Source organism: Lepidochelys kempii, chromosome 13, assembly GCF_965140265.1.
Source record: "Lepidochelys kempii isolate rLepKem1 chromosome 13, rLepKem1.hap2, whole genome shotgun sequence".
In the NCBI taxonomy this organism is placed as follows: domain Eukaryota; kingdom Metazoa; phylum Chordata; order Testudines; family Cheloniidae; genus Lepidochelys; species Lepidochelys kempii.
The window spans coordinates 39990924-40015118 of record NC_133268.1 but is presented as its reverse complement, the minus strand read 5'-3'; the positions used below and the strand labels follow the sequence as shown (position 1 = coordinate 40015118).

General features: G+C 40.3%; 1 gene segment (V, D, J or C); it reads left to right on the top strand.

Annotated features, from left to right (window-relative positions):
* Positions 1 to 7863: 7863 nt before the first annotated feature.
* Positions 7864 to 12314, top strand: LOC140896675 (T cell receptor delta constant-like). The segment is given in 4 exon segments: positions 7864 to 7993; positions 10143 to 10421; positions 11700 to 11768; positions 12199 to 12314. Coding segments are annotated over 4 exon segments (594 nt in total).
* The last annotated feature ends 11881 nt before the right edge of the window (positions 12315 to 24195 follow it).

The window sequence follows — 24195 nt, the reverse complement described above, 5'->3', positions numbered from 1 at the left end:
TGAAAACAAAGAAATTAGTTAGTTTTTCCTTCTGCTACATGAATAAAATGATGCTTATTCTCTCTTAACCAGAGTCCATGAAACTCAGATTTTCTGGGTGTGAGCTCATTGGCCCTCATAAAATGAGGATACGCAAATCGTGTAACTAACGAAAGGAAATCCATAAAATAAAGAAATTCATGAATCCTATTAATTGTGACTATTAAAAAAAATATCTGGGTGCAGCAAAGTCAGGACTAAAGCTGAGCAAATAACTGATTTTTTGGTTCAGTGCTTGTATGAAAAATAAAAACAGAAAAGTTTCATTTTGCATTGAGCACAAATGACAGTTTTTCAGTTTTTCTCACCAAAATGAAAACATTATGTTTTGGGTTTAATACAATGATTTGTTCAACCTGAAATGAAACATTTCAGTTTAGGATGTTTTTTACCTTTATTTAAAATAGTTAAATCTACCTAACATCATTCTGATACACAAAGTCAAAGTATTTTTGTTTCAAAAATCCCAAAATGAAACGTTTTGACTTTTTTTGGAAAGTTTTTTTCCCCCTCCAGTTTTTCTGGCTGCAACTATTTGCTGAATTTGACTCATATTCATGAACAAACTTGATTGACTTGAAACTGTGTATTTTGGAGAATAAACTAGTCACAAAACCAAAAGCCCAACCCTCACCCTGCTCTAGGCAGGGCTGAGGTGCCTTAGCACAAAGGAGCTGGAGAAGCTTGCCAAGAGTCAAAGAGTTTCAGAAGCACACTGGGGATTTAGGAGTACAAATCCCATTGACTCAGAATAGAAATTGTACTTCTAAATCCGAGAGGTATTTTCTAAAATCTCACTCTCTTCCTAGTTCTAGTCAGGGATTTTCTGCCCCGAAAAATGAGGCACTCTATTCCCCAAAGAGTTTTCAGTCCAGGAAAACTGAGTAAGAAATCCAGAATTAGAATGCCATTATTTATCATGTCTATTTTGGTCCTACCTAGAGATTGGTGCCTGATGGTGCTGGGCACTGAACATACCCAGTGGGTAACTGAGATCTGGGCCCTATTGTGCTGGGAGTGGCACAGACAGAGAGTAAGAGACAGCCCCTGCCCTGAAGAGTTTATAGTCTACATAGACAAGGCAGGAAAAGGGAGGTGGAATTGGCTACAGCACAAACCAGAGTGGGCAGAGTTTTGGGACACACCTGTTAGGTCTGTTCTTAGTACTTTCCACCAAAGAGCTAAGCAGCATGCAGCCCAGAGTCTCTGAAACTCAGCTCACTCTGGGGTGGAGTTCATTTATCTTATAAAACAGGCGAATATGCAAATTGCATAGCCACATTTCCTGCTTAGCGCTGGCTAGTCCCCTGACCCTGCAGCTCTCGGAGACACAACCCACAGCCCCTCGGGTCCGTGCAGTTACCAGCCAACCCCCTGGGACCTCTCCCCAGAGTCAGAAAGATGAAACACTGGCTCAGCATCACATCCATTCTATTTGCTTTCAAAGGTAATTTAATTGCTAAAGATGTTGGAGGTTCTTTTACATATGAGTCTTACTGTCTGTTTTTTCCATCCAGGAGTCCAGACAATCGATGAATTTGTAGCATCCGGTGGAGAAATTAAAATGCTTGGGGACTCTCTCCAGATCTCCTGCATAACCTCTGGATTCACCTTTAGTTCCTACAGCATGAACTGGGTAAGACACGCTCCTGGGAAAGGACTGCAGTGGGTTGCCTATATTAGCCAAGCCGGGGATACAATACATTACTCTGAGTCTGTGAAAGGGCGATTTACCATCTCCAGAGACAATTCCAGGAGCCTGCTGTATTTGCATATGACTGCGCTGAGACCTGAGGACGCTGCTGAGTATTACTGCATGTGGGACACAGTGTGCAGAAGGCAGCCGGAGCTCAGACAAGAACCTTCACTTGTGGTTGTTGGGGGAGCAGATTTCTGCTGAGGAAGCTGAAGGCCTGAACACTAGAAAATCCTGATAGAAACAGGTGGAGACAATCCACTCTGCGTTAACTATAGTACAGGGTTACCTGCTTCCATCCACTTTCTTTCTCTGGAACTGAATACCAAGAAACTTTTCCTTTTCCCCTGGCACCAGCTCTTTCCTGTCCCCTTGAGCACCCGCGTTCCCCTCCACCCCTGCCCCACAACTCTCACCAAAGGGGCTTACCTGTGCTTCATGATGGGGCAGAAGGAGATCTTGCAAGGTGTGGGGGGATGTCTCCAACATTGGCTGGGGTTAAAGAGAATATACAAGGTTTTATGTTTTTCTTGAACAGGGCACAAGGACTGGGTGTTTCTGACATACTGGATGTGCCCATCTATCTATCTGGGTTGTATGCTATGTTTTGTAGCCGTGTTGGTCCCAGGATATTAGAGAGACAAGGTGGATGAGGACACATCTTTTATTGGACCAACTTCTGTTGGAAAGTGAGACAAGTTTTTGAGCTACCAGACCTGCGGAAGAGCTTTGGGTAGCTCAAATGCTTGTCTCTGTCAACAACCGAAATTGGTCCAAAAAAAGATATTACCTCACCCACCATGTCTCTCTCCCTACCGAGTGGCTATTATAAAGTAAATAATAAATACTAGTACTTGCGCTTTGAGCTGTTAATAAAAACTATACAGGACCCGGATGGCAACACCCTTAATCAGGCTGAATAGTTCCAGTGAAGGAAGGTGGCTATTTTGGGGATAAAGTACTACCAAATGTAGAAGGATCACAGGTTTCAGAGTAACAGCCGTGTTAGTCTGTATTCGCAAAAAGAAAAGGAGTACTCGTGGCACCTTAGAGACTAACCAATTTATTTGAGCATAAGCTTTCGTGAGCTACAGCTCACTTCATCGGATGCATACCGTGGAAACTGCAGAAGACATTATATACACAGAGACCATGAAACAATACCTCCTCCCACCCCACTCTCCTGCTGGTAATAGCTTATCTAAAGTGATCACTCTCCTTACAATGTGTATGATAATCAAGTTGGGCCATTTCCAGCACAAATCCAGGTTTTCTCACCCTCCGCCCCCCCCCCCCCACAAACTCACTCTCCTGCTGGTAATAGCTTATCCAAAGTGACCACTCTCCTCACAATGTGTATGAAAATCAAGGTGGGCCATTTCAGGGGGTGAGAAAACCTGTATTTGTGCTGGAAATGGCCCAACTTGATGATCACTTTAGATAAGCTATTACCAGCAGGAGAGTGGGGTGGGAGGAGGTATTGTTTCATGGTCTCTGTGTATATAATGTCTTCTGCAGTTTCCACAGTATGCATCCGATGAAGTGAGCTGTAGCTCACGAAAGCTCATGCTCAAATAAATTGGTTAGTCTCTAAGGATCACAGTGTGACCCAGACTAATGGACAGACCTTCTCCCAAGCAGCTTACATCTTGAACAGATCAAAAAAAAAAAAAAAAAAAACAAAGAAAAGAAAAGAAAAGAAAAGAAAAGAAAAGAAAAGAAAAGAAAAGAAAAGGGGAGTGGGACCAGGCTAGGACAGAAGGCAAAGTAGTCAGCCCATGGGAACCTGAGCCCACCTGTGGTTAACTCCATGAATATTATTTTTCCCCCTCAGTCAAGCAACACCAAACTGTGGTATATAAAATGCTGGTTCTCCTGGGCTGGAGTTCATCTGACTTTTATAAAATGGAACCTGTGCAAAATGCATAACTGAACTTCCCGTTTAAAGCCTGTGATTCCCCTGACACTGCAGCTCTTGGAGAGAAAATCTACACAATCTGCATCTCTCTGTGTCCGTGCAATTAACAGCAAATTCCCCTGAAAACTCTCCTCAGAATCAGAGATATGCTATTATGGCTCCATATTGCATCCTTTCTATTGGTTCTCACAGGTGATTTAATCCCTATGGACATGGGAGATGCCCAAGTATTATTAGAGAAGTCTTAATGTCTCTTTTTTCTACCCAGGGAGTCAGTCAAAATTAGAAATTGTGGCGTCTGGTGGAGAAGTTAAAATGCTCAGGGACTCTCTCCAGATCTCCTGCAAAACCTCTGGATTCAGTTTTGATGATTATGGGATGACCTGATACCCTATATGCTTGGACAGGGACTGGAGTGGGTATCAACCATTAGCTATTGGGCTGGAGATACAAAAAATTACGCTGATTCAGTGAAAGGCCAATTCACCGTCTCCAGGGACAATCCCGGTAACCTGCTGTATTTGCACATGACTAACCTTAGACCTGAAGATGCTGCTGAGTATTACTACATGTAGGACACAATGTGCGCCAGGCAGTCTGTGCTCAGACGAGAATGGGTTTTACTGCAGAAGATTTCTGCCGTGGAGGCTGAAGACCTGAACAGTAGCAAATCCCAAAGGAAACCAGCTCAGACAATCCGCTCAGCTTTAACAATAGTAGCAGGTTACCTGTTTCCATCCACTTTCTTCCCTGACACTGGATCCTGGATTCCTTCCCCTAGTACCAGCTTTCCCCTTGTGGCAACCTTCATTCCCCCGCTCCATCCACTCTTAGTCTCCAAGGGACAACAGAAACCAAGGCCTCTCACCTCTCAAGGCCTTGTAGGGACTCCAGCCAAAGGAACTTAATTGTGCTTCAAAATGGGGGCAAAGGGAGGTCTTGGAAGATGCATGGGGATGTGTCCACATGGGAGAGGGGACAGAAAGAACATGCAATGTATTAGTGGGTTTCTTAAACAAGACGGCAAGGACTGGTGGGCTTTGCCATATTAGATGTGACCAGTGCAGGCCTCTATCTACTTAATTATCTAATATAAACAATACAGAGTCGTGTTTGTGCTTTGTTCAGTTAAAACAAACAAACGCCACAGAAGGCCAGCTTGCAATAGCCTTACCTGGGTGAATTGTTCCACTGAAGGCAAGGTGGCTTGTGGAATAAGGAACAACTTATTGTAAGGATACCACAATGTGACCCATAGCAACAGACAACCCTGAAGAGCTTGGCTTTTAAATGGGAAAACCAAAGAAATAGACAAAGGGAAAGGGAGCAAGATACAAAATAAAGCAGGGGTTCTCAACCTTGGACCGCAGCTTGTTCAGGGTAAGCCCCTGGCGGGCCACGAGATGCTTTGTTTACCTGAGCATCTGCAGGTTCGGCCACTCCCAGCTCCCAGTGGCCACGGTGTACTTGCATATGACTACCCTTAGATGTAAAGACCCTGCTGAGTGTTACTGCATGTGGGACACAGTATGCAGAAGGCAGCTCAGACAAGAACCCAGAATTGTGGTTCTTAGGAGCAGATTTCTGCTGGAGAAGCCAGAAAAACATGGTAGAAAAAAGCAGAGAAATTCCAGTTTTCTTGAAGGAAAAGAAAGAAAAAAAATAAAGAAACTCTGGGTCTCTCTGTGTAAGAGAAATTTCATTTGCATGCACATCTATTCAGGGTTTGGTGGCAATGAATAGGTACATGCAAATGTGAATGCCTTATACACTGCATTTTACTGAAGAAGCCAGATTAAGAACTAAAAAATGGGTCTTTTTAGACTCTAAAATGATGACTCTCATTATATCTTTCTTTATACATTGGGATGCAAATTGGGGCTGATAATTTAGGGCTAATTTTAGCCACTATACCATATTCATTATGGGCCAGATTTCCCAATGTACGTAGATCCCTACAGATGCAGATGGGACTCAGGTGATAAATATCTTTGAGGATCCAGGTCCTAGTGAGATTTTTAAAGAGTCTAAGTAGGTTAGGCAGCTAACTGCTATTTAAATCAAAACTATTCAGCATCTAGCCTATTTAGACACCTTTGAAAATCCCATTAGATGTCTATCTGCATCTTTAGGCATCTAAGTACATTGGAAAATCTGGCCACATGGTTAGGATTTTCAAAGGAGCCTAATGAGTTTGGTGCCCAACTCGCACCTTTGATAATGCCATCCAAAATAAGATTAGTTGAGAAGTACAGTACAATATGAGCAAAGAGCTGGGGAGGGGGAGGAAGAACAGAACTGGAAGCTTAAACATTTCAGATTGTGAAGACAGGAGATATCTATGGATTCTTTTATCACTACACACCTCCATTGTGAAGTTCATAAAATCAAATATTTAACCACAAACATCAAGGTGGGTATTTTTAAAGTGAGTTAGGCACCTTAATCTCATTGAAATCCAATAGGAGTTAGGTGCTGAACTCACTTATGCCCTAGAAAATTTATCTAAGGTATTTATATGGGTCACATTAGCATAGTATCTGTTTTAACATATTTATCCTCACAGTGCTCCTGTCAGTAACCCCGTGAAGCTCTAATGCTTGTACTTCCCACCAACAGAAGCTGGTCCAATAAAAGATTATCTCACCTCCTTTGTTTCCCTCATACTTTGGGGCCAACATGGCTACAACAACACTGCAAGTTACTCCCAGTCGGCACATGGGAAAATGAGGTATAAAGAGCATGAGGGTATGTTTCTCAAAAGTACCAAGTGATTTAGGAGCCTCTAGGTCCCATTTTCAAAAGTATCTTTTAAAATCAATCCTATGCTTGGTTCAGTCAGAATCTTCACCTCTCAGGTTCTCCTGAATTCTTTTCTTTCAATAAGAGTTTGTTGGCATTTGTTGTTTGCAAGTCTCATCTCATCTATGTATTTTGGTTTCCCAGCTAAGAGAAAGTATTTGTTCAGAGTCAGAGAAAAGAGTCTCTGGGTGGATTAGTGTGAAAACGTTTTAGAAAAGCCTTTGAATTTACAGTTTGTTTAATCTGGTTCCAGAATACGTGCATCAAAAGAGTCAGCACAGCATGGGAACATTGCTTCCAGAACTTCACACGACAGATAATAGAACTGGTCTAGAGAACGTTACACCGACAACAGGCTGTCAGGCTTCTCTGCCCATGAGCAGCTGATACCATTTCCTCTTTCTCACACTGGGACCTAAAAGGACAGATTCCAGATCTGGTGTAAACTGTGCTATGGCAGTGTACAGCAGATGAGGGACTATCCCCAAACGTAAAATCCTTGGGAAAAGGATACAAGAGTCTCAAAGCCATTTTCTTTTTAAAAAATCTCAGTATTAGAAGTGTTTGGGAAGACTCTCTCAGGTTAGACAAAGTGCTCAGCTGTAATTCTATCTGATACTTTTAAACTAAATAATTTGGAATTGATGCGTCAGCTTCTCAAGGGGTATAAATCATCAGAGCTCCATTGACTTCACCATAGCTGTGCTGATTTACAGCAACCAGAGTTCTGGGGTAAAATTTTCAAAAGACACCTAATGACCTAGAAGTCTAAGTCCCATTTTCAAAAAGGTATTTAGGCACTTTAAGATGCCGATAGGTGCCTAGTGCGATTTTCAAAAGCACTTAAGCAATTTAGGCAGCTAACTGCCATTGAAATGAATGAGAGTTAACTGCCTAACTCACTTAGGTATTTTTGAAAATGTGACCCTGAAAGTGCTAAGTCATTTTTGAAAATGATACTTAGGCTTAGATAGTTTTGACTTTTTTACCCTTGGTCTGATATCTTCGAAATGAATATACTGTGGCCTTGGTAAGAGGCAGAAAGCACATGGCTTTTTATGGTTAATTTGAAAAATTCAAACGGAAGGAATGACTCAACTAACTTTTTAAGAGAATCTCCCCTCAGATATTTTGTTTTGGGATGGGTAAAGGCAGTAATACAAGACATGGAAGGGAAGAACAGTCACTTTTCCTAGGAGGGTGGTGAATGTGTATGTGAAAGGACTGGACTAGTTAATTAACAAGATTAATATTTATCTTGTGCTCTCCTTTGCTTGGTCTGACAATTCAATGGCTTACTATACTCAATAAGGAGATGTAAAGATATTTGCATAGATTTTTAGGAGCATACTTTATTTTGCTCAATAAAATTGATCCTTCCTGCTGCAGCAAACTGATTTAAATTGGAATGAACGGAGTTTTGAGAAGTCACCTCCCTTCATACCCTGCCACAGCCATAGAGAGAGACGACAACTTTGTAAAGAAGTGTATCACTGTGGAGTTTGACTCTCCTGGGACAAAAGTCACAGTAGATCCAAGTAAGTTCTTGAAGTAAACCATTTAAACATGGAAAGAGAATTCTTATACTCTATATGTTATTAGAATCTGAAAAATCACAATGTATTAATTTTTAAAATATAAATATTATACATTCCTGTTTTATGAAGCCATCTTTACATGATTACAAATAACTGTGTGTCTGGGGAACTATGTTTTAGTAAAATGGATCCAAATCCTCCGCAGGTTTGAACCAGCATTCTTTCACTAAGTTACTGCAGCCAGACACTTCACTGGTGTAAACTGGCTGTAGATCCATTGGAGTCAGTGGGCCAGATCCCCAGAGGGCGTGAATCATCTGTAGCACCATTTGCATTCGTGGGCCAGGTCCCCAGCTAATGTAAACTGGCATAGCTCCATAGAGGTCAATGGAACACTGTGGCTTTATAGTACCTGAGGATTTGGTCCATTATGATTAGAACTTGAAGATATGATTGGAGTTAAGATGAGAAGTTTAGTTTTGTGTCAGTTCATTCTTTGCTGGGCTCATTCTTTGCCTGCACATTATCTGGAATTATTGCTGTCACATTGCTGTCTCATATTTATATCCCGTGACAAAATGCAAAACTCTCTTCCAGTGTGGGTGATGGTTTGACATCTCTAATCTGTAGCACAGAAAAATCGTATAGCAGGTACTTTTGTTTTCTAATATAAATTGATATAATTACCACTTTCCTAGGGAGCATATTCCATAGTCTCTTTGTTCTCCGTGTGAGCATTATAGTTAATTACCCAGACAAAAAATATTTTCTTAATTTATCCAAGTTTCCTCTCACTAGATTCCTAGAAAAATCCTGAACATTTTTCTTATTCCCACCCATGTTGGGAAGTCCCTTTGTCTGTTTTCAAAGAGTTATCACTTCCTCCCTTAGTTTTTGCTTAGCCATGCAGTACACACGTCTACTTCTTCTTCTTCCATCCAGTGTCAACAATCAAGATCCCAGCCCAACCAATGGGACTTGTGCTATAGACTAGACAAAGCTGTAGGAAAAAGGAATGGCCATTACCCCCATTTTACAGATGGGAAAAGAAAGCACAAGAGAGGCTGGTCTGGGACTAAGGCAATCTTGGTTCTAAAACTTCCTCTGACATTGACTTGCTGAGTGGTTTGGTGAAGTGACTTCATCCCTCTGTTCCTCAGTTTCCAATCTGTAAAATGATGCTAAAAGTTCATTAATTCACAGGTCTATTTTCACAAAATGGGATTCTTTTACTTTAACTTGAGTTAGGTCAGAGTCCAATTTATGAATATATCTAAGGTGCTTAGATACTACTTCCATATAAGAAGATACATCATCTGAGCTCTGTAATAAAAATGGAATGCCTAGCAACTTCACTTTTGGGTGTTGTGCTATTAAAGGGTCAAATTCCACCCACAGTTACATGCACATTACCACATTAAATTCAATAGATTTGCACCTGCATAAATAAAGGCAGAACTTGGACCCCTTCATGCCTCAGAGATCTGCAGCACAGAAAAGATATCTGTTATACAGATGATCATAGAACAAAGATGTGCTTTTGTTCAAAAGAGGTTTCCTGCCAAATTGATATACCCCCCCAACAGCTCAAGCTGTTTTATGCTCTGCCACAACATAAAGCCATCTTAAATTAATTAAGTTGGGCTTGTGGCTGCTTTGGGTTGCTGGAGTGATGCAAAGAAGGTAGAGTTTTAAATAGAAAGAAACACATTTTCTTTTTTCACCTTTGAATTTGTTCATGAAATCAGAGAACTGAACTTGAAAACGCTGAAGTAGAAATTCAGTTACCAACTCTGCATGTATATATGAAGATGCTGCAGACATTAAATTTGGAGTTTTAGGCCTTCATTCTTGAAAGTGACTCGTAATTTTGGGTGCCCAACTTGGGACCCCATAAGTGGGACTAATTTTCAGAGGGTGGATGGTGAATATATTTTGAATGAGGCCTCCTTAAGGTGTCCTAAATTGGGGAGCCAAAAACTGAAGCCCACCAAATTACAAATCAATTTAAAAGATCTCGGCCCTATCCTTAACCTCAGCACCTAACTGTAAAATGTTCTGTGTGATTTCTTTTCATGAGAACAATGACACTTCAGAGTTGACCTTTTGCCCTGCCATGCATGACAACATGATCAATTCCTCCTTTCAGATAACCCAACACCTTCTCAGCCTTCTCTCGTGATTTTGAAATATGAAGACTCCAGTGGCTCAACAGCTTGTTTAGCAAGAGATTTCTACCCACCCGAACTGAAGATGTCCATGAATACTGACAGCCCCGTTCTCTATGAAACCATTGAGCCTGTCCTCTCATCCAGAAAATACCATGCCATAAAGGTTGTCAACATTACATCGAACCAAGATGTGCATTGCTCAGTACAACACCACAACAAAAAGTTTAATAAAATTCTTGCTGCAGAGAGACTGCCAGGTATGGTGTTATGGATCAGAGAAGAATGACCCCTAGTAAATTCTTTAACACTGGCTGAGATCCTCAGCTTGCATAAACCACTGTTGTTTCGTTGAAGTGACACTGATTTTCAACAGCTAAGGATAGGCTTTTAAGACCAGAAGGGAGCATTATGATCATCTTACTTGAGTTCCTGCATAACCCAGGCCAGAGAAGTCTGTGCCGCAGTTCCTGCACTGGAGGGAATGAGTCTTCCCTATTCTGTTGGTTAGCACTTGTGGGCAGACGTCGATTCTCAATTTTCTGTGTCCAATTTAGATTTTTTTACCTGCATAAGGGATTTGCAAATTAGCTGCTCTCATCCCCTAATCGTCTTTGAAAATCTGAGACTCCATGTGATGATGAGTTTATCACCTCCCTTGGTAATACCCACAGTTTAATTACCCACACTGTAGAGGAGTTGCGTACTATTTCCAGTTTGATATTATTGACTTGGAGAAAGCTTTTCAAAAGTACCTAAGGGCCCGATTCGCAAAGGTATTACTGTGTCTAAAGATAAAGATTGGTCTCTAGTGGGATTTTGCAACAGCACCTAATAGGTTAGATGCCTGAATCCCATTGAAAGCCAATGGGACTTAGGCTCTTAACCTGTTTATGACCTTTAATACCACTCTCTGTCTACCTCCATCTTTAGTTGCTTACCTTTCAAATCTGGACTTTTAAACCCTAAACTCCATTGACGTTCAATGAAACTTCGGCTTCCAAATGTCTATATCTCTTTTGAAAATGGGACTTAGGCTCCTAAATCAAATAGGGACAGTTTTTAAAAGGTATTTAGCCATTTACAGATGCACCCAGCAGAATTTTCAAATGCACCTAGATTCTTAATTTCTACTGACATCCACTTTCGAAAATCCCTCTAGGTGTCTAGTTGCAAGGTAGCTAAGTATCCTTAAAGACCTGTGAAAAATTTACCCTATATTTTCTTCTGTTTTTGTCTTCTATGCCAGAAATCTTCTCCCTGTGTAGGTACTTTTAGAGTCAGAGCACATCACCCCTTAATATTCTTTTAAATAAGTGAAATAGATACAAGCTGGGAGATAATCTTTCAGGGCCTCAGCCCCAGCTGATGTAAACTGGAGTGGCTCCACTAAGTCAAAAGTGCTGCACCTATTTACATGGGCTAAGAAACTGGATCTCGGTCCAGAAACTTAACTGAATCAAAAATCTCAGACATTTCCTTTGTTCATCATGGAAGGTGTGTGTTCATCACTTGTGTTTCATTTTCTTTCTCTTCAGCTTTAACAACTCCTGGACCTACCACAAGCTCAATTGAGATCTGCAGAACATCAACTCCTAGCCCCCAAGGTTAGTTTGAAAATAAGTGGAATTTTAGGGCTTGATTCACTGCTGAGTTATTCCAGTTTTATATCATTGTAACCCCATTGATTTCAGTGGAATTACACCAACGGCAACTTGTATTTCAGTGGTGAATCAAGCCAACAGACCAGATCTTCAAATGATATAAATGTGTGTAGCTTCCATTGGCTTCTATTCCAGTTGAGAATCTGGCCCGACATGTGGCTTGACTCACTGAAAACTAATAGTGATCTGAACTATGTAAAAAATTGTCCTTTGCCATCTGCTCTGAACATCTGTTATCCTAGAGTCTGATTTCCAGTGCACATTCTGCACTGTTTCTACACCTGCAAAACTGTATCGGTTTGTTTACCACATTGTTTTTGTGCTGATATCAAATTGCCACTTCAAAGCCACAATCTCTCTTGCACTTTTGCAGATGAAGATATGGAGAAAATGAATGCGCTGTCTATCACTGTGCTGGGCTTGAGGGTGTTGCTAACGAAAAGCATTGCCTTGAATATGCTCCTGGTCACTAGATACCTTTATTTCTGAGGTAAGAACTGAGGGTCAGTGGGGTTTAGGGCCTTTTTATGTCCTCCAAAGAGGTGTGCATTACACACAGGGGGAAAAGGTTGTTCAGACTCCATTGTCCACCCTCCCATCCTCTTTTACAAATGAAGAGACAAGGCCTTAAGGTTCAATCACTGATTTTAGGTTTTAGAGAGCTGGGTTCAAGTCCAGGTATTCCCTACATTAATTTAGGCAAGATACAAAAAGCCGTATTTTAGAGGCTTTTATGCACATATGCACCTAACAGGTTTTTCAAAAGGAGTAGGTGCCTAACCCCCAGCGTGTTTTTGGAAGTCCCAAAAAGCACCTATTTTCATCCTCATGTGGCAAAATACCTTTAAAAATCTGGCCCTTAAGATGGAAATTTGAAAGCGGTTTTAGGTTCCCTGGAAAACCTCAGAATTAATCTCTCTGCATTCAGACTGCAACAGGTTGCAGAGAGATTCCTAGGCTGATCAGGGGAATGGAGGGCCTATTTTATGAGCGGAGAGGAGATTAAAAGATTGTTTAGCCTAGCAGAATGAAGGCTGACCGGGGATCGGATTGCTCAGGAAGGTAAACACCATCCAGGGAGAAGGGCTATTGAAGCTAAGGGACAGGGCAGGCGAACAAATGACCATGAATTTATTTAGGCTGGAAAGTAGAAGAAGGTTTCTAACCATCAGAGGAGGGAAGTTGTGGAGCAGCCTCCCAAAAGGAGCAATTCGGGCAAACAACTAGCTTAAAGATGGAGTTTGGTATGTTTATGAATGGGATTATATGATGGCATTGCCTGGGATAGCAGGAGGTTGGATTTGATGACCGAGCAAGGCCTTTCCTGTCTTATGTTGCTTTGGGCCTAGGTTCCCCACCAGTAAAATGGGGAGAATGATCTTCTCTGTCTCATCTATTTTGGATGCTTAAGGATTTAGATGCCCAACTCCCATTGGAAGTCAACAAAACTTGGACACCTAATTCCCCCATGTCCTTTGAAAATTTCACCCGAAGGAGCTGATGCAAAACCCATTGACTTCAATGGGAGACTTTCCACTAACTTGAGTGGGTTCTGGTCCAGGACTGATGTGAATATGCTTGGAAGAATCTGACCCATAAGACATAACAACAATCATGAAATGCTCTTTTTCTTACAGGTTGGACGAAGGGAGACAGCAATGGTTTGAAGAAGATACAAATAATTCTTATTCTTTATTAGAGCTGGTCAAAAAATGAAAATAAAATCAAAATTTCAAAGTTGAAATTTTTGAAGGGTTCAAAATGGAGCCAATTTTTGTGTTTTCCAGAAATCTTCACTGAATTTTTATATAACAAAATGTTGAATTTTTAATTGAAAATAGTATTGAAATCATTATCAAACTTTTCAGTCTACCAAAAATCTGCTTTTTAGCAAATGAACGAATAAGTATTTTGATATTTTCAATAATATTTTCAATATATTTTGTGAAAATTTTCACAAAATTAAAAATATTTAAACAATGCCTTTTTTGAGAAAAAAATAATTTTTGAATAAAAGCTCTTTTTGATTAAAACAATTATCTCCAAAATTTTGGCTAGCTCTTCATTTTATTTTACTTTCCCCTAACACTTTTAGTTTTTCTTTTATTTTTTCCAGTATATCTTAATTTTGAATTAATTCAGCTCTTTCTAGATATGTGAAATGCTAGTTTCAACAGATGCAGTTAAATGTCATATTTTTTAATTGTATTAAATGACAAAATTTACAGTTTGTTTGTGCTAGCTGTATTACATTGATTTTTTATTCAAAACTATCTTAAATATTAATAAAGTCAAACCCAATTAAAGAGATTCATTTTATTTTACGTACATATGTCAGACATATGGAAAAGCCAATTGTATTCTTATTCAGAATTATATTAAGTGAAGAGTGCCTCTTAGGACCTAGATTTATCCATGTTTTTGTTTTCTTCATGAATAGTTTTAACAAAAATGAAACATTTTCATTAAAACTTTCTGTGGAAAAATTCAACTGAATTGAAACACTGAAATACTTTTTGGCCAAAAACTGCTAAAACCAAAAATGTTTTTGTTTTTCAGATGAAAATTTTCAGTTTTTGGGTTTCCAACAAAAAAAACAAAAAATTCAAGGAAAGTAGACACTTCCCATGTAAAATTTTGTTTAATTAAATACCCAGTTTTCCATGAAAATGTTTTAATGGAAATTTTTAAATCAGATATTACATGAATATTCTATTGCAATCTATTTTATGGCTTAATAAATTCAAACCCTGTTAAAATGACTGATCTATTTAAATTTTACTTGTATTCTTATTTTGATTACATATGACAAATATGTAGCAACCCTAACCCTAAACCTCGCTTGTTAAAATTTAGCTCACATCCTGAACTCTGAGGATTTACCTTTCTTCCAACACTGTTGTTTATCACATTTTTACTCCTACAAAGGCACATTCTAATTTCCATGTAGATGCCCAGTCCTCTTCCGAATGCTGCCTGGCTTTTGGCCTCAGTGACTTCTTGTGGCAGTGAGTTCCACAAGCTAACCTATCATTGTGTGCAAAAGTATTTCCTTTTCTCAGTTTAAAAATTGTTGCTTACAGTCTTTTCTCTCTTTCTACCCGTTATGCTTTGCCGTGAATGTTCCGAGGTCCAAAGTTTGCAAAGTATAGGAAATCCAAAGCAAAGATGCAATTACGAATTTATTCCCCTCCAAACTAGCAGCGGTATTTTTTAAAAAAATTCTAACAATTTAAACCAGCTTTGTTTTCCTTTCCTCCTATTTTCATAAGAGTCACAGAGAAACAAGTGACATTCAAAGTTCACACACACAAAATATTGTTGTCTTTGCTGCCGTCTGATAACAGGCAGATGCTGCAGGGAGGCAAGGGGGTTTGGTTTCTGTGGTAACCTGGATCTCGGAGACACATCTGTCCACATGCTCCGCCTCATACCAACTTCTCACCCGAAGCCCTGCCAGCTTCTAGTGAGTAGCAGAATGAAGCTGGAGGGCTGTGGTTTCACACTGAAAATAAGTCATGTGCTACAAACCACCGAACACACACACACACACATTTTTTAAAAAAGCATTCAGACAGCTTGGGACAGATCCCCACCTGGTGGAAATGGGCATAGTGCAACTGAAGTCAGGGTGCCAGATCCTCAAGTGGTGTGGATCAGCGTAGCTCTACCGGAGTCAATGGACCAGGCCCCCAACCGGTGTAAATCTGAGTCGCCCCACTGAAGTCAAGAGATCCCCAGCTGATATAAACTGGCCATAGTTCCACTAGAATGAATAGAAACAACGAGGAGTCCAGTGGCACCTTAAAGACTAACAGATTTTTTTGGGCATAAGCTTTTGTGGGCAAAAAGCCCCCTTCATCAGATGTCTTGAGTGAAAATTACAGATACAGGCATAAATATATATTGGCACACGAAGAGAAGGGAATTACCTTACCAGTGGAGAACCAGTGATAAGCCAGGTGGCTGTGGTTTCACACTGTAAATAACTCATGTGCTACAAACCACCAAACACACATTTAAAAAAAAAGCATTCAGACAGCTTGGGACAGATCCCCACTTGGTGGAAATGGGCATAGTGCAACTGAAGTCAGGGTGCCAGATCCTCAAGTGCTGTGGATCAGCGTAGCTCCACTGGAATCAATGGGCCGGGCCCCCCAGTTGCTGTAAATCAGACTTGCCCCACTGAAGTCAAAAGGTCAGATCACCAGCTGGTATAAATTGGCCATAGTTCCGCTAGAATCAACAGAGCAGCACAGATGAATATCCGTCCCTCTGTTTCCATAGAACTTGAAAAGTCTCTGTTCTGATGGCTAGGTTGGAAGTTAGATTGATAAGTGAAGAGCTCCCACTAGTGTCAGAAGTGTTAAAAGTTTTCTAAATAAATCACATACATTTTTGAGGGGGAGTGGTGAGTGGGATGGGGGATAGGGTCAGGTATTGAGCTTAAGGTTAATCATTAAGAGGAGAACACAATTTGCATTAGGAATAGCTTTGTTTTATCACTTTGTTTTCTGACACAGACAAGAAGCCTCTAATGTGGACATTATTATTATGTGTGTTTCGATAGCATCTAGTGGTCCTCACCCATATCTAGGCCTCATTGCGTTGGGTGCTGTACAGACACATCGTAAGAGCATGCCCTTACGCTGTAAAAAGGAAATATTGTTTTCATTGTACATATGGCATATGGAGGCCCAGAAAAATGAAGGCTGAGATTTTGAAAAGCACCCCAGGGATTTGGACTTAAACTAAACAAAGTTCTAAATTCTGGAAATCCTGAAGTAAGGGACTTGTCCATAATCCCACAGGGAATCTTTGGCAGAGCCAAGAATTGAACCAAGAGACCAGAATCCCCGTTCACAAATACAAGACCTACCTTTCCTGACATATATTCACACGTAAACACAAGCATAATGTTACTGTAGAGCCCTGCAGATGCACGGTAGCACTGTGGGCGCATGGCACAGTAATAGGTAGCGCTGTCTTCAGATAGGACGGCAGATATCAGCAAGTGGAAGGCTTTTCTGGCATGATCACGCCTCACAGAAAAGCGCTCCTTGACAAAGTGAGCATCAAACGACCTTGAATCATCCCTGTAAAGGACGAGCTGAAGGGTTTTGTCGGAAACCAGGCAGTACCAGTATAAACCTGGGTCCATTTGCTGAGAATCATAATTGCAGCAAAGCTTGGTTTTGTTTCCCATCTTCACTGTGAGGATTGAGGGGGTCTGTGATATCTTGTTGCACAGGAAGCCTTTGCCTGAGCAACAAATTTTACAGGAAATCAGAATAAATAACACCTGTAAATGGTAGTGCAGCATGGAAATAAGTGGCTTGTTGGCTGTGCTGATTAATCCAGCTGGAAGTGTGAATCTCCTAAATTAAGACACCAGTGACACCGGGCTAAACCCAGAGTAAATGCACTGTCACCAGTGGGATTACTGTGGATTTACAGAAGTGCAAACGGCTTTACTGATCAGGGCACAGAAAGAAAGAAAGAAAGAAAAAGAAAGAAAGAAAGAAAGAAAGAAAGAAAGAAAGAAAGAAAGAAAGAAAGAAAGAAAGAAAGAAAGAAAAAGGTTTACAACTGAGACAACTTACAAAATAGCATTAGCAGTAAATTATTTAGCACAAGTGTCTGAGTCAGTTTTCTGCTCTCGCTCATGGTGGTAGATGAGAGTTTGAAAGCTTCTGTGACCCTCTGCTTCTCAGAGATTATGACAGGAAGAAGGAGCACAGTTTTGTGCGTGAGTGATTACGTGAGGGTATGTAGAGGGTGTGTAGGGAGAGGATTATGGGTAACATTTTCAAAAGCACCTTGGAATTTAGGAGCCTAACACTCATTAGCTTTCAATGACTCTAGGGCTCCTTGGAACTTTGGTCACTTTTGACAATGGGACTTAGGCTAAGAAGCAGTTTAGGCGATTTTGAAAACTTTACCCCATGAGTTTGTGGAAGCCAATTTATGGTGATAGCTTTATAGGCGAGGGGTCGCTCTTGTGCTAAAGTCACCACAGGTCACCATGTCCATTTGTGTGTGCATGTCTCTCTCTGGGAGTGTCTCCGTATATACGTGAATTTATATATGTGTATGAATAAACAGCTATACCTACTCATGCCTGTATGTGATTGTGGCCGTGTGTATGTTTGTTAAGGACGTTTCTCTATATGTGTGACTGTGTGTATATATACATGAATATGTGACTGTGGGTTGTTATGACAACATGTGCATGTAAGTTTGTATGTGTGCGTAAATGTGGAAGTTAGGGTACGTGTGTGTCTGTGTGTATACGTGTGTGCCTTCCCATTGTAGATTTGTGCAACTCTTTATGTGTGACGCTGTATGCAGCTGTGAGTTTGGGTTTGTGTGAGGCTGTGTGTGCCTATGTAGATTGTCAGTTTGTGTGCTTGTCTATGGGTATTACTAAGGCTGTGCAAATTTGTGTGTGTACATGAGAAACATTGCATGAGAGTGCGTATACGTCTTGTGGCTGTGAATGTATGTAAGCCTGGGTGTCTGTCCGTGCAACAATTTGTGTTTGTATCTGAGTCAGTAGGGGTGACCTTGTGCATATCTGAATCTGTGACTCGGTATGCTTTTGCCTTGTGTGACGGTGTGTGTTTGTGGAGAAGGGGGAAAAGACTGCGAACGAGAAAACGAAGATAGGGTGAAATGGAAATCAATCAATAGCTGTGTATAAAACTAACCCAATTAGCAAAATACATTAATAAAAACCAAATAATCTTATTATACAGCACTAGTCTATTGGTGTGATATAGAATATTAAAAATTCCATATGCTGGATATCTCACCGGATTCTCCCTGCCAGCACAGCTTTGGCCAATTTTTCTATTATGCTATTCAATGTAGAGAGGAATCAGTATCTTAAAAAATGTGTAAATTTCTTAGCACCACCCATGTGGACTGAATTTCTTTCTGTGGTCTCTTTTGCCCTCTGCTGGTGAAATCCTTAACTTTTCTGCTAGCAACATTTTAAATTGAACAATTCCAGTAAATAGGTCAAAGGGAAAAAAACAACCATCCTCTCTGCTTATACCACAAGGCACATTTATTCACTTTTCTTTCCATTTCTCATCTTGTCAGCTGGCTGGTGCTTCTGCATGATGAGCAGTTAAAATGCAATTTGCTGGCTGCCGGGAACAGGTTGCTCCTCTTTAAAAGAGGGCTGAATGAGATAACAGTGTTCTAAGAGGAGATTTGAAGACGCTTTCCTTTTGGACAAGTGCTAAATTACCTGTATGACAAAGTAAGTGACTTATAAAAACTACTATGGAAGATGGAATTTAGGAAAATTTTGGAGGTTGCCTCAAGGGTTTGTATACTCAATTCAGTTAAGCTTAATGGAAATCAGACATTCAAATAAATTTCAGCCACGTCTCATTTGTGGGAAGGAATATCATATTAGTAGGGTTATGTAATGATCCTGTGGAACTCCTTGCCACAAGGTACCAATCTGGTCAAGATATTAGTAGTGTTCAAAAAAGCTTTGGATGTCGATATGAATAATGGGAACATCCAGAATGATGTTAGAGGTCTGAAGTGTATCAAGGGTATAAACTAGAGCTAGTCAACCGAGCCCAATGGAAGGGTTTTCTGTCAGAAAATCCTGTTTCATCAAAATTAAAACTTTCTGCTGGAAGGTGTTGATCAAATGTCATTTCAGAAGAAAAGTGGAAGAGAACATTCTGATGGGCATTCTGATGAGGTCAAAGCATCCTTTTCTGACCTTATTGGAATGGAAAATTTCAGTGTTTCATTTCAAAATGACTTTTTGCTTCCAAATGTTTCAATTAATATTTTCTGATAAAAAAAACAGGCCAAAATCAGAATGAAACATTTCGGTTGTTTGAATTTGAATGCTCTGATAGACCAAAGATAGAATTGTTTTGAAAATTCCATATCTGTGGAAAATTTCAATTTTGGGGGTTACAATTTGGAATGAAAACTAATTTCAAAGTCTTAAAATCTTTCATGAAACAGAAATTCTGTTTCCCCTCCAGTTTCAGTGCACAAACCAACCATTAAATGATGGGGTCAAGAAGAAACTTCTCCTCTGGACAGACAAGTACATAACATCCTGGTGTCTGTCAGCTTCTTTTGAAGCGTCTGGTACTGACCATGGCTGGAAAAGGGCATTGGACTCGATAGAACATGGTCTGTTCTAGTGATTCCTTTGTGCCCATAAACCTCCAGAGTTTTTGCTGAGGGACTTATCACTGTGGAAACAAAGTGTTGCTTCCCCTCCACTGACCATTGAGGATGGATCAGACTGCTTCAGATGCCAGGTAAGAACCACATCAGCATGGGAACTTTTTATGCCATAAACACATTTGTATCATTATAAAAATGTTCTTTTAGTGTGTTGAAATGGGACTCAGGAGATCTGGGTTTAATTCCCAGTTCTGCCACAGACTTCCTGTGTGACCCTGGGCAAGTCACTTAATCTGTCTGTGCCTCAGTTTCCCCATATGTGAAATGGATATAATGCTCCTTCCCTATGTTACACTGGGAGGGTAAATTCACTAAAGTTTGTAAGTCACCCAGATATAGCACTGATGGGGAGTCATATAAGTACCCAAGCAGAGAGACAGAACAGAAATATATGCATTGGTTGTACTTCTTTTCCCATTCCACTTATAAATGTCCCAGATACTGATTCCTCATTGATGCCAATGGGAGAGTTTCTGTTCACTTCCATGGCTTTTGTATTAGGCCCTTGCAGAGAGGTTTTCAAAGTTGTTTAAGTGGTTTGACTCACTGATTCCCTTTTAATTTTGGCTGAGGTTTTCAAAGGAGCCTCAGGGAATTAGGCACCTGACACCTATTGGAAAATCCCAGACTTTAATGGGAATTGGGCATCCAAATCACATAGGAAATCACAAATCTCAGTTTTATGCATGAACACATTTTGCACGTCTGTAAGGACAGAACTCCAGTAAGCTTCATATTCTCAGATTTCCAAAGTCTGAAAGCAATTTTAAAAAAAAACATTGTGTATTGTTAAGCGTGTCTGGAAGTTGGGAAGACTAGTCACGGAAAATCTCTTAATCTAAACTGGGTCATAAGTAAGTGACAAATGAGGAAGAAGAAGGTTTGATGGTAAGTGGTTTAGGGGAGATTTTTGCAAACTGGAGTCAGGCGGTGGTGGTACTGATGGGCATAACAAACTTGTCTTTGGATCAGGAACAAAACTTAAGATTCAGCCAAGTAAGTATGAACTTCATTTAAAACCTAACCCAGTCTGCAATGCTGAAGAAAGAGTCTCTTCTTCTTTTTACTGCTGTCTAACAAGGCTTAGTTTGCTTCTCATAGTTTAACTGTACCTTAGAGACCAATGCTGGAATTTTCAAAGGCTTCAAGGATCACATGGGGGAATTGACTGGCCTAATTATTCTGTAATAGCTATTTTGGTATGATTCAGAATAATTTCCCTATGTGGACATTCTATTACAGAATAAAGGTGATTTTATTCCAGCATAATTACTCCACTTTGTGAACAGAGTAGTTATTCCAGAATAAAGTCACTTTTATTCTTAAATAGGCTGCTGTCCATTTGTGGACTAGTCCCCAGAACATGGCTGTGATTTTTGCCAGGAGGTTAAATTAACAAACTTGTGGCCACACTGAATGAAATAGTAATGACTGTCTGTGGAAAATGCAATTTTAATGTTATTATTCCAGTAGCACTGAGAGGCCTCAGCTGGGCTTGGGACCCCTGTACCAAAAGTGTAGTGAGAGATGCTCCATGCCCTGAAAGATTAAACAGCCAAAGGGTGGCAGGGGAAATAGAGTCACAGAGCAGTGCAGTGACTTGACCAAGTCACATTATAAATCAGTAGCAGAGCCAGGAACAGAACCGAGGTGTCCAGACTTCCTGTGCAGTGCTTTAGCCACTAGATCATGCTGCATTAAGCCATGTATAATTTGTAGCAAAGGCTGAGATTTACAAAGTCTTCTGTGATATTTATATGCCCAGTTCTCGTTAATTCAAATAGGATTTGGGCATACAAATCCCATAGGTTCTTCTAAAATACCACCCCATCTTCCATTAAGGTTAAGGAGGATAAGTAGATGAATCCCTTAGATAGATTAAAAAAATCTCAACCACACCCTTTCAGGCTGGGATTTCCAAAGAATCTTAAGGGAGTTAGGCACACAAATCCCTTTGTATAGAAATATGATTTGGGTGCCTAACTCACTTGGGCCACTTTGCAAATCCCAGCCTGGGGATTTTTATAACTCAGATGGCATAAACCAGAAGTCAGAACTCCTTTCACCGAGAGGTGTTAGAATCAATTCTGACAACATATGGATCAAATCCCCAGGTGGCATAAATCAGCATAGCTCCATTGAAGTCATGTGTGAGACCCTTCACTGGTGTAAATTGGCATCGCTCCACTCAATGAAGCAGAGCTGTGAAAATTTACCAGGACTGGCCAGAAAATAAGAATTCTGGCCCATGAACAATTGTGAGTTTTACAGTTTGTTTCCATTCCACATCAGAATGAAATGGAGACCTCTGGAAATCTGAAAAGAGCGAGAGAGACCACAGAATAGCCACTTGTCCAGTGGTTAGAACATGTATCTGGGTTGTTGGAAATCCAATTTCAAGCCCCTGATTTGCTTTTGAAACTTGCATCCATGCTGAAGTAATGAATTAACACAATATGGTGATAACGGCACTTTGGACAGACAGCTAGCTTGCTCGCCAGGCAGACTGTTCACCATATGTAATGAAGGCAGCTCACAAAAAATGATAGTTTCATAGATGAGCCGGGGGAGGGTTATTGTAAAGGGCAGAGAGACTGTGGCGATGCCAACAATTTCACGCTCACATCTGAGAGTGGGACAAGGTTAAAAGTTGTGCCAAGTAAGTGTTTCCGTTGCAACTGGTCAAACGCTGTAATTATTTATATTCAAGAGAGCGTATTGCCAGCGAGAATCTCCAGCGGGTGTACAATGAAAAACAGACCTGGAGACAGAGTGGAAAACACCGTGTGTTTGAGGTGGGGTTTTTGTAAAGTGACTGACAGATGTGGGAATCAAGGTGACAGGAAAATGATATTTGGAGCTGGGACTAGACTTAAAGTACAACTTGGTAAGCGCTAAACATTCAGATAGAGGGAATTTGATTTTGCATGGACCATATGTGGGCATTGGAGTCACTCCTGGAGGTAGATTGGCCAAATATTTTGAGCACCACGTCGTACTGGGTTGGTGGCTGGGTACGATGGGACATTCTTGAGAGAGGTTACGTGTAATTACACATTTTTGGAATTTTATGCAGAATATTTTAAATAAAAAATGTTCTTGATATTTGAGAAAAATGTAAACTTTAAAAGCAAAGATTGAGCTGCAGAAGGGATCTGGATGCATGAATCCCCTAGCAACTTTGAAATCTCAGCGAAAACATTTAAATTTCCCCCCAGATATATTTTATTTTTAGAAATGGTTCACTTTTTAAAAAATGTCACCATGTGGTGAAGCAGATCAATCAATCAATCAATCAAGAGGCAATGGAAAAAGTCTGAGACATTAAAACTCTTTTTGATAAAAAATGGAAAATTTCAGGAAAATAAAAATGCTTTTATGGAAATTTCTGTTTTTGAAAATTGGCCAGATTTTGTCTTGTTTTACTGAACTATTATGAATGAATTAGATGGGAATGAGAAGAAAGGTAGAGATTTTCAAAAATGCCATGGGTATTTGGATGTCCAATTCCCATTAAAATTTACTAGGAATTAACTAAGCATCCAAATCCCATAGGTGGCTTTGGAAGTCTCAGATAGACACTGTTGCCTTCATCTGGTGTAAATCTGTGTAGCTCCATTAGATCTGCTTTACACCAGCTAAGCATCTGGCCCCCTGGCTGTGTGTATTCTTAGAAGTCAAGTAGGATCTTTGGTGAGCTACTGGTTTTTGTAAAGCTCTCTGTGAGAGTGTAACACTGGTTCTAGCTCTGAGAAGCTCACATTTGGAAAGGGGACAAGGTTGTCTGTATATCCAGGTAAGTTTCAACCATCCAAACTCTGCATAAACATATAAGGTGAAATCCTTGGATGTGGTGACTCCATATTGACTTCAGTGGAGTTACACAAGGAGATAATTTGTTGTCCTGAAATGTACCATTTTCAGCCTAGGGCTAGAGCCACAGCTAGCATAATTTGGCAATGAATAAAACTATGATAAATTAAACCAGCTGAAAATCTGGCCCCTAATATTGCTCATGTTTTTGTAGAAAATGTTTACATCCTCACTGGCTAGAAAATGGGACACTTGTGGGTGTGTACAGGTAGGAGATGAGAATAGGAGATGAAAATGGGATGAGAATGTGATGAGAATGAGA